General features: G+C 37.2%; 1 protein-coding gene across 5 annotated transcripts in view; it reads right to left on the bottom strand.

Moving 5' to 3' along the window:
• CDON (cell adhesion associated, oncogene regulated) overlaps window positions 1-12,022 on the bottom strand; it is a 114,564-nt gene that overhangs the window by 40,445 nt on the left and 62,097 nt on the right. For all 5 annotated transcript variants that reach the window (XR_012919022.1, XR_012919023.1, XM_012772349.3 and 2 more), the window contains exons 11-14: window positions 11,098-11,229; window positions 7,210-7,413; window positions 5,433-5,614; window positions 4,851-4,956 (exon numbers count right to left, since the gene is read on the bottom strand). Coding sequence is in view for 3 of the 5 variants with exons in the window: in XM_012772349.3 (XP_012627803.2) it covers window positions 4,851-4,956; window positions 5,433-5,614; window positions 7,210-7,413; window positions 11,098-11,229 (624 nt within the window). In the remaining 2 variants the exon portion in view is untranslated. The remainder of the gene's footprint in view (window positions 1-4,850; window positions 4,957-5,432; window positions 5,615-7,209; window positions 7,414-11,097; window positions 11,230-12,022) is intronic.

Genomic DNA, 12,022 nt, shown 5'->3' with positions numbered 1-12,022 from the left:
GTGCCACAGATAAACAGCATTTCTATTACGTGGCGTGAAAAAAGGTGGAGAGAAAAAATAAACTGAATTAAAGCTACATCTGTGTGTTGGTTGTAATACTTGTTTCATTAAAAATAATTAGTGATGAGCTTTTCATAAAATATATGTTACTCTTATACATAGGTAAAAGAAAAACCTCAAGTCCTTTGATCCTTATTTCAACTCACCAAGTCAAATCACTATGCCACCCACCCAAAAGCAATACTATATATGAGATCAGCAAATGGTACATTTCCCAAAGCAAGTGACCAGTGACAAGAAAGGCCTTATTGAACCTCTCAATTCAATTGTAATGGCCACAGCATGAACTGCCATGTAAACAAATGCCTGAACAGGCTTCTGAGAATCATCAAAAAGCAAAACCTACTACAGGAAACTCTAGCTGCCACTCCCACTACTACTTTTCTTTTAAGTCAGGGTCTCCAAAGCACACAAGCATCTCTAATCAAATGATTCTGCTATCTCTGGCACTCAGCCAACATTTCATTTAGAAACACTCCTCAACTGAACACTCCAATACAAATCACTCTCATTTATACTTCCATGGACCTATGACAAACTTTCATAAACATGGTCACTTTTGCCAGATTTAATTAACTCTTCAATTTTCTTAACCCTCTTAGGAAATATCTCTTCAGACTGTTTCCACTGTTTCTTAGAAACTCAAGTATACTACCAACTGATTTAAGAACAAATTAAAGGAGGAAAAAAGCCAAAACAAAACCCCACACATGAGTTACAGGACCAACACCACCAGGTTCCTGTCTAATTCAACAAAGACAAAAATATTTCATTCTGGAAGTACAAACCCCTTTCCAGGTTGCCAATACAAAACCCCACACTCACACAGACCCACATTTTATACGGAAGAAAACCTGCTTGTTTTAGGATCAGGCATCTCTGAAACCTCAAGAAGGGAGGAATTCTGTACCCCATTTTAAATGTAAAGAGAACCCCAAAATATCTTAATTTTATAACTGGTTGAAACTGGAATAGACAGACCTACTTCTAAAATCCAAAAACTTTCCAAAGAGTTCTATTTTTTCTCTAGCCTTAGGTCTTTCCTGACCTGGCCCTCTACTCACCTAACTATAAACATTGTCTTGAATAATTACTACACTAGATTTGAAGTTTTCCTTTCATAGCACTAGTAAAAATAGAATTAAACTTGGCTTCTAATGTGTTGCTAATAAAAGAAAACACTTAAAATGATACATACCTTATGAGATTAATATTCCATTGCTATGATAATTCTTCCAATGGCAAAAATTACAGAAAAATCAGCAAAGAGAAAAAATTTTTACTGATCATTGATGAATAAGACAACTAACTGCATTATTAGATTTAAAATCAACCAACCACCACACATTAACGGGCAGTTATTTTGCTTAACAGGCAGTTATTTTCCCAAAGAATACTTTAGAGAAGAATACTTTATAGTAGACAGAAACCGAAGCACAGACTTAAAGATCAGAATGACTGATACTTTGATTTATTTGGAACTTGATTTAACTTTACAAGATAAAAATATTCAACACAAAAGCAATTCTATGCTGGAATCATTTATAGTTCATCAAAATGTAGAACTTAATTCAGAAAATAAGAGAACTTAATTGTCCTTCTCTTACTATATCCTCCCTTCCCTTCCCCTCCCCGCTTCCCTTCCCCTCCCCGCTTCCCTTCCCCTTCCCCTCCCCGTTTCCCTTCCCCTTCCCCGCTTCCCTTCCCTTCCCCTCCCCGCTTCCCTTCCCCTTCCCCTCCCTACATCCCTTCCCCTTCCCTTCCCTCCAACAAGAGTCTCACTCTGTTGCCCTGGGTAGAATGCAGTGGTCAGCCTACCTAGCTCACAGCAACCTCTAACTCCTGGGCTCAAGCGATCCTCCTGCCTCAGCCTCCTGGGTAGCTGGGACTATAGGTGCATGCCACCATGCCTGGCTAATTTTTGTATTTTTTGTGGAGATGGGGTCTCACTCTTGCTTAGGCTGGTCTCGAATTCCTGACGTAAGCAATCCTACCTCAGCCTCCCAAAGTGTTCTTAATATATTCTTTTACAATTTGAGTTTCAGATTTTTTTCAAAAGCTTAAATTTGGGGTCAATGCATATAAGTAATGTAAAACTTTTAAAGAAAATTTAAATACAAAGGATGAACACGTTTATTCCTGGGTTTGGGAGAATAGATCAATAGTTTCCAATTGCCACAAAAAGAATTTCATATGCACAAACTTGAAAATAAGGAATAAGCAAATTACATAGCACAGTGAAGTCCATTTAAACATCTAACGGCTCAGTATGCTACATTTATAAACAAGTTCTCTGTGAGCCCTAAGGCAGAACTCCCACTTGTAGGCACTAGTACTAGATTGAAAAGCTTCTTTATTCACATCACAGAAATTTATAAAAGTTTGAAGATTTGACCACAGAATATACTTTAAAAACTGTTTACTAGTGGATATTTCTAGAGGGCAGAACTAGAAAGGGTGAAGGCAGGAGAGCGAGGAAGGCAGAGAAATACAGATGTAAATAAAACACATTTTATTTACATTTGTTTGGTTCAGAACTTAAACATTTAACCTCTGTCAAAAGGTTTTAAAAATGAAAGTGGCATCCTCACTACTCTAAACCAGCTGAACTAAAATGAAGAACTACACAGGACCAAAATACAGAATAGTGATAACAATTATTTTTCTAATTCTTTTTTTAAAATAGCCTTTTTATTGATGTAAAATCTGATCTGTACACAGAAAAGTCCACATAACTGTACAGAATAGTGAAGGCTCACAAACGGCACACAGCTACGGCACCAGCACATGGGTCTAGAAAGAGAACACTGCTGGCCTCACCCCTCAAGACAGCTACTATGGTGACTGCTAAGACCAGAATACTTTTGCCACAAATAGGTATGGCAGAAGAAAAACAATCGTTCCTCATTCAAAAATAAATATTTATTGAGCACCTACTATGTGCTGAGTATTAAAACTCAGACCATAGGCCGGGCGCGGTGGCTCACACCTTTAATCCTAGCACTCTAGGAGGCCGAGGCGGGTGGATTGCTCGAGGTCAGGAGTTCGAAACCAACCTAAGCAAGAGTGAGACCCCATCTCTACTATAAACAGAAATAAATTAATTGGCCAACTAATATATATAGAAAAAAAAATTAGCCAGGCATGCCTGTAGTCTCAGCTTGGGAGGCTCAGGCAGTAGGATTGCTTGAGCCCAGGAGTTTGAGGTGCTGTGAGCTAGGCGGACGCCATGGCATTCACTCTAGCTTGGGCAACATAGTGAGACTCTGTCTCAAAAAAAACCTCAGATCATAAAGTTTTCATTACATTACAAAAGTCATTCCATTGGTTAAACATTAAAAGAACGGCTACAATATTTAAAGAAATGTAATATAGCATACTTAAAGTAATTTATTATAACAAAAGCTATATGCAGTATTTGATTATGAAAAATAATCTTGGCTGAGGGCAATTTTCTGATATGATTCATTACGATGTTGAGTATTTCAAAGAATCAGAATCTTGGAGTGAAAATAGGTTTTGGAAGAAGCCTTCCTCCCAAAGCAAGAATCCCTTCCAAGACATTACTGAGAAATAGTCACCTATGTCCTATTGATCATTTCCAAAATTACAGTGTCTATTACTTTGTGAGGGAATCTATGTTCAAATACTATGTTAGAAAGTTCTTTCTTATACTACTTTCTTGTAACTTCCCCTCCCCCAACTGACTCAGCTCCTCTTCCACATAATACTCCTTAAATATCTGAAGACAGTTATCATGTTGCTTCTGTTAGTCTTTTTTTCCAGCCTGAACACCACTAGACGTTCCATTGTTCTTTCTGGACTTCATTGATACATTAATTCAATACTAAACACCTCATCATTGTAGGGGCTGGCAATACAGCTGTAGGGAAAAAGTCCCATGCCCACAAAGAAGTTAACATTTAGTAGAGGAGACAAACTTTAGGCAAATAATTCCAAACACACACACAGACACACACACCATGTATTTAAACTTTGATAACTTCTATGAAATGAAGATAAAGGGTACGGTTAGAAATTATTGCAAGGGTATCTCATGCAAATGAGAGGAAGTTAGCAGGGAGGGTTTACCTGATGAAGTGGCATTTAAGCACAGAGCAGAGAACAGTGGGAGCACCTAGATAAAGTGCTAGGGGCAGAGCACAGTAGGCAGTGGTAACTACCTGTGCCAAGGTCCCAAAGCAAAAATACCTCTCGCTGCGTACAAGGAAACCAAAAGGCGGCCAGAAAGGGACAGGTGCAGGAGACCTGGCTGAGGCAGGAACCAGCCTGGTCCTGGGGCCTCCAGCCACACCCAAAACTCTGAGCTCTGTCTCAAATGCAGCAGAAAAGCAGTCTCAATACATTTCACCGCTTCGGCTGTTTTCTTTTTCTCTATATGCATTCCAATTTCTCTGAAAGTGGGTAATATACTTAAGATGAAATCTTTCTAGTACAGACTTTAATGAAACTGTTTGAGTGAGACATTTGTTTTTTAAATGTGGCTAAAGGTCACATTTGATTTTTATATTCAGGTCACTGTTCACTTAAACAAAACAGAAATACATTTTTTTCCGGATGAACTACTGACAAATCAAATCTTCTCCATACTTTTATAACGGTTTCTGCAACCAAAAGGTAAGGTAATATATATATAAAATTGGAAAAACTGGCTTTCTTTGGGACAAATTCAACAGTAATAGAGCATATGCCATTCCATTTTTTACTCTATCTTAACCTGGGATGATGCATTTCATAACATTTAAAAACCCTCTCCTTCCAAAGCTTACCTTCTACAACATCCTTCTTATAATCACTGTCATTGTCACTATCTGTTGGCCGGTAATAGATATAAAATCCTTGAATAGGAGTGTTATTGTTACTTGATGGAATGTACTAAAAAATAAGAGCAAAGACTTGTCAAAGACAAAAATAAATTTAACTTACACATCCACTAACATATATTTGTCTTTGTGGTAAATAGCTTCATTTTGCAAATATACTTAATGGCCATTTTCAACTTAATTCAAGGGTATTCAAAGGTTTTAACAGCATGTAGCTTATTGCAGGGTTGAACAAAAATAAAGCAGCATAATAGGCCCCAAAGCATAAAAAGTATATTGGTTCAAAATGAATTAATCACAAGATGACAGTTAATAACACTTGGATGAGAGCCAAAGAAACAATAATTTTATTTTTAACCCTACCCCCCTTATAATGTGTGCTTTTAGACAAATATTGGTACCCTTTCACTTCCCCTCAATTAAAAGTTTAAAAATTTGTTGTCCACAGTATCGCATTAGGAGAATATTAAATTGATTGTTAACATGACCAAATCAGAAAATCTTCCCATTCAAAAAGACATTACTTACCGTCCACTTTAGCATGATCTGAGTATCACTGACAGCCTCTGTGTAAGCAATGTGAGGTCCAGCTATTGGACGGTTGGAAAACCGGTTGGGGAACCCAGCCACCTGATAAGGACGAGACGCTGAACTTCGAAAACTCTCACCATAATGGTTGATAGCAATGACCCTAAATTTGTATGTTGAACCTTTAGGCAAAAACAAAAACAAAACAAAAAACCCATAACTAAAAAAAAAAGCAATAAGGAGACAACTGAAGGTAGCATAGTTAAAATATGACAATTGTGCATAAGTACCCATCTACAATAAAAATAATGTACTCTGAAGCCTGTCTGGTAAACAGATTTCACCGCATGGGCCTATTTCAATCAACTGGGAGTGGCTGTTCAATGCACTGTGTTCGAGACCCCAAGACCTTCTCAGGACCCAGGGAAGAACACTGAGAGATCAATGTCGTCTCATGGAGGGAGCAGGTGGAGAGGGAGAAGGAGGACACTGACTTCTTTACACATCATTCTAAGTCATACCCATCAAACACAGTATTAGTTGAAGTGTCTGTCCCCAAAACTAGGTTCTTTTAACTTAAAAAGAAACAACTGAAGTGAAGCTTAATATGGTGAATACATTTATCAAGAGGCACTGTGAGGGTAACAGCAGATGCCACTTTGGTTTCATGGCTAATGGGTAAAAGGGAGAAGATTTAAAATACAACAGAAGGAATTTATTTGGATTAGATATTAAGAACTTTTAAAAATGCTAAGGATTGTGAATGTCTGAAAATTTGAATCTAAAGAATAAATTAGAATCCTAAAGCAAGTTTCCGAATAACTCAAAAATAATCACTGAGCTTCTGAAGACATTGTTTTCAGTATATAAAATATTACTTTGCTTTGCCTACATTGAAAACTGCCATCTTCTCCCAAGTATACCTATATATTTCTATGCTCCTCATATTACTTGTTTGGACAAATAGGCATTTGCTACTAACGTACGTTTAAAAGTCCAGAAACAAAAATAGTCATGAAACCTAAACAAATAAAAGTAAGCAAAGTTTATCTTTTTTCTCTTTTACAATTTAAATTCTTTCATATAGCCTCAAGATTTTGATGGGGGGAGGTGGTTCCTCTGTGGAAACAAAACTGATAGAACAAGTGTTAATCGTTGTCTTATTTTCCTAAGACTAAGCACTGAGTATCATTGTGCTGAGATTCAGCATCAGATCAAACAATTTTAACCGAAAAACAAGCAACCTTCCTCTTAACATACTCTGCCATTGCAACACACACACAAACACACACACACACACACACACACAGATGTTCACTGCATTATTGCTAACTTTAAAAAGTAGAAACAAACTAAAATCCAGAAATAAAGAATCAAAAAGTCAACTATGGTGTATTTACCTATACAGAAGACAAACAACTATCAAAAGTTGAGCTTGTGAAGAATCTTAATGATAATGGAAAATGCATATGATATAATAAGAGGGAAATGGGGTGACAAAACAATACTTAAATGGCATGATCTTGGTTGGTATTAAGAAGAAAAAAAAAAAACGCTAGAAAATAAATACACCAAAACATAAACAGTGACTATCTCTGGATAGGTGGATTTCAGGTGACTTATTCCCTTCTTTATATTTTCTTTATTTTCAAATTTTTATACAATAAGCATGCATTACTTTAACAATTGGAAAAAATATAAGATCATTAGAAATATTCATCTAATATTAGTGCTGATGGTAAAAAAAAAAAAAAAGGAAATGTTTGAATTTTACTACCTGGTTCTAAACTACGAACTTCCACAGAAAGTTTAGAAGGAGGGATATCTTCAGCTGCCACCAGCCAATCACTAGTCCTCATTCGTTTATATTCAACCTTGAAGGCAGTGATTGGAGAACCCCCATTTGCCCTCGGAATCCAAGTGACATAGACAGACGTCTCTGAGGCAGTGGAAATAGTAGGCCGATCTGGTGCCTCTGGAACTAAAAATGGAACATTCATTTCAATAACTCATGGTGTCAGAGATAGAATAATTTAAATGAACTAAAGGGATAAATCCCAAACCTCATGTTCCTAAAGGTTCTTAACCAAACTTTTTTCCAGAATTAATAAAATTATGGCTATCTTCCTGTCCTCTGTTAAAAGCAAATGGGGCCCAGGCACAGCAGCTCACACCTGTAAGTAATCCCAGCACTTTGGGAGTCCAGGGCAGGAGGATCACTTGAGCCAAGAAGTGTAAGACCAGCCTGAGCAACATAGCGAGATCCTGTCTCTACAAAAAATAGAAAAATTAGCCAGGCCTAATGGCATGCACCTGTAGTCCCAGCTACTCAGGAGGCTGAGCTGAGGCAGGAGGATCACTTGAGCCCAGGAGTTTGAGGCTGCTGCAGTGAGATACAATCAGGCCATTGTACTCCAGCCTGGGGAAAAAAAAAAAGGCCTATCTCAAAAAAAAAAGGGTGGGAGGATTGGGATGGCCAAACACAGGAAATAAAAGAGAATAGAATAATCTATAAACATGGTAATTAGCTCTAAAAAACTGAAAGTTAATGAGTATGATAATTTTGACCATGCTACTTTAAATTAATAACTAAAACAATAAGTAATTATTATTTGATGTTTCAAGTCTGATTATGGTTATAATTTATAATAAATTTTTACAATCATATGTTTTCTTATTTAAATGTTTTTCTTTATCCATCCAAGTTACTAAAATGCATCCAGCAATCCACTGATTATTATATTAACCATTAACATTATATCCTGCCTTCATATACCTTAAGGCAACAGGAATGCTATTCTAAAATACAGACTGCAAACAGCAAATGCAGATAAAATCTGACTGATAAAATCAATACCGATAATAGTGGGGAAAGGAAGTGCTGCTTAGGATGAAAGCAGGAAGACTGGCTACGTACTTAAATAAAGAAAGGTGCTATCCAGAAAAGATGATCCACACGAACATGTAGAAAAAGGTAGTCAGGGAGCTAATATCTAGCAATTTTCAGTTAGCACTGCCAAGGAGAGGTGATGCCCTAACCCACAAAGTAGACAGCCTGGAGTCTAGACCCTGCAGCAGGTGGAAGCATCAGGACGAAGCTCCTCAGCCATGTGCAGCATACACCTAAGCTCTCTTGGTGGCCGAACAATCTTGTGGTTGTAACTGGCATCCCACTAGGTGCCTACAAGGAAAGAATGCTGACAGAAACAATCCAGTCGGTAGGACAGTAACACAGCACACTAGTAAACTGCCATTCTGGTTTACATTAATCAACCAACCTGTGAATTTTGTAGAAGTGAGCTGGTTCTCAAGAGACCAAGGGCCTTTTGGCATGCTGATAATGAAGTTGCTATAGCTGGAAGGTGGAGGGCCAACACCTGGCCATGGTGACAGTACCTTCTCCTTAGCCCCATCCCTACCTAGCCTATATCATGCTCCACTTGTATGGAGAAAACTGTGGCATTTTAAAAACAAATTGCTTAAGGGATGAAGAGAAATACAGACAAAGCAGGCAACTCTGAGTGATACTTACTGTATTCCTTTCAAGATAGAAAGCAATGGAAACAGAATGAATAGAACTGTTAGTGAATCTCTCTTTTAATATGAGAAAACCAAACAACTTCTTATGTTGATTTATCTAGCATGCGTCCTCAAACTACAGCCGGCAGGCCACATGAGGGTGTTTTTGCCCGTTTGCTTTTTACTTCAAAATAAGACATGTGCAGTGTGCATAGGAATTTGTTCATAGTTTTTTTTAAACTATAGTCCGGCCCTCCAAAGGTCTGAGGGACAGTGAACTGGCCCCCTGTTTAAAACGTTTGAGGACCCCTGGTCTAAGGTTAAAACTCATCAAACATCATTGATCATATAGGAAAAGAAAGTTATTAAGGAAAACATCTCTACAGAGAAAGATATCTTCAACCTCTAAAAGAAACAGCACGTGACTATTTACAAGGTGAAAAAGAACACTGTCCCACTGCTCTCTGCATGGTCTCAGGCATGCTACATAACCTCCTTGAGCCTCAGTTTCCTAATTTGTGAAACAGATATGCTACTTTCCTCCTAAGTCTGTTATGAACATTAAATAAATCACTTCTCATGGTTATCTCTGCTTGGATAACTCCAAATTCATGATTTCCAGAACTGAATCCATAATATTCATCTAAAAACTCTTATTAGTTATCTTTGTAAATGGCCCCTAGTTGCTGAAGCCCAAATCACCATCTTTCTCCCTTTCATTCGATGTGGATCCCATCCCCATCATTCACATAGGTCCTCCCTCCTCCATTCATGCCATCGGTCTCCTTAGTATTTCTCTAGCCTAATCTTTTGCCTTTCTTCCCATCTCTCTATAAAACCCTTCAGGGTTATTGCAGCTTTCAGGGAAAGACTGAACTTTTAAGTGCAGCATACAAGGCACCTACCTGCCACCCACCCTTGCATCATCCCCCACAGCACCCAGTCACACTAAATAAAATCTCTAAACAAAATAGAACACATCAGTCAATCTGTTTCTTGCACCAAAAGATGTCTTTTCTTGTTTCTCATCTAGCTGTATCATTCTTGCCCTTTGAGACTTGGCTCAAGATGCTGGGGAGCCTCTCTTACCACTCTCAGCCCTCTCCCTCAAATGTGTGGCTATATATTGCTCTTATGATCCCAACACCAAGGGCACAACCTCAAGCATAATGACTCAAACAGTGTATCTGTCTGTATCACCCACTATGTCGTTATGGGTTTAGGTGTAATACCATCCACTATACTGTAAACTCCTTGAAGACAACAATTATTTTATCTTGGCAGTTCCAGCATTTAGTACAGTGTCTACCAGAGGGTGTGTGAAATAAATAGTAAGGATTTTGCTTTTCAGGTGTTGGTTTTATTCACATGAAGTTGCTACTCATATAAGAAATTTGCTTAAGATAGATAAAATGTGTCTTGGAGGAGTAAGTACTCCCATAAGACAGGCTCCTGACAGGGCAGCAGCACAGGTGCTCCAGGGGCAGTTCAAAGCATTAGGACCTGCTTTTGTCTAAGGCCAATTCATGGAAAACCACAAAAATATGGAACAGAAAGCCTAGAAATTCTTAGGGCTCCACAATGAAATTTTAAGTCTTTCCTAGATGTCCTGACATACTGGCACAATCACAAAAAGCACAGTAGGCTGTAATTGCAGAACTTAGAAGTATGAGATTTAAATATTAAAAAGTCTTTTGAAAATTTTACTGCTAAGACATTTAAAAAGCATAAGATTAACTAGAGAGCAATAAAAGTGAATATGGCATGTAATCTTTTGGTAAAATAACTTACCATGGGCACCACCATACATTTTGATAAGTCACACACAAAAAAGTCAAGACTTTCGGAGTTCAAAATATAAATTTAGTTTTCTTACCAGAAAGGAAACAGAAAAACCATTTTCTTGAGTTATAAAAACTTAGTACCAGAACATTTTGAATCTGAATTTATTAAGTTAAATGCCAATGGTGACACTGAGTTGCCAAAGTTTAAATACAGGACATTAGAAATGGTTGAAATAGGACCTAAAGGAGCTATCTGGTAGGATATATAAACACTCCATTCCACCCCACCTCCCCAAATCTGAAACTGGTTAGTTATATTTGTAAACAAACAAAATGAATAAAATGAAGATTCTTTTCTTTACCTCCACTATGCCTAGAAGAATCTGTAAGTACCACTCCAAAATTGTTGTTTGCAGCCTCGGAAACAGCAGGATGCTTAGGCATTCCCAAGGGTGGAGAAGATACCAGTGTGTTTTTTGACGATGCTGTTTTCTCTAGAGAGGTCAAAAAACACATACTGTAACATAAGCTTATATATATGTAAAGTAAAAAACAACAAAAAAAGTACCTGTGAAACTTTACTGGTATAAATATATAGGTATAAATACATGAACTTATCTGCCACAGCATCTATATTAATACTACATCATAAATGCTTGGCTGGTCTGAGGAACTGACAAAAAATCACTTTGTCTTTTTCTAGTATCTTTAAGGGAAAGCTGAAGTGTGTCTTTCTTCAACATTCTAACTTTAATTTACACATGAAAAAAAACAACACAAGTAACAAAGTCAAATGATTAGAGTGAAGCTTTCCAAATTATTGGTCCACTTTTTACTGTACATATTTCTCAATTCTAAAATGTAAAATTCATCATTAAAGAGCTTCTGCTAAGTTTTTTTCATAGGAAAATTATCACATTGCTTTAATATTCCAAGAGGTAGAAAGTGAAACTGAGTGATTTTTTAAAAACAGAAATGTATGCTTATTATTTAGTATTTATAAGTCAGACTCTGTGAACATCTAAGGACCAATTGTGAAAATGCATTTAAAATAGGAAATATTCATTATTTTCCAGCCCAGATTCAATAATTAGATGAAAAGGTCTTTTTCAAAAGCCACTAGATAGTTTCTTTTCGATCTTCATACCTCATTTTTATTATTGCACCATACCAAAACACTATTCTGCCCAGTTCCCATCTCCACGCACTGAAGTCTCTGTTCATTTATGGCTAAGCCATGATGGCATCTTTTCTTTTCTTTCTTTTTATTTTTTTATTTGAAAATAT

This window comes from Microcebus murinus, chromosome 4, assembly GCF_040939455.1.
Source record: "Microcebus murinus isolate Inina chromosome 4, M.murinus_Inina_mat1.0, whole genome shotgun sequence".
Taxonomy (NCBI): Eukaryota; Metazoa; Chordata; class Mammalia; order Primates; family Cheirogaleidae; genus Microcebus; species Microcebus murinus.
Note: the sequence above shows the minus strand (reverse complement) of the source record. Positions and strands in the feature narration are given on the sequence as shown.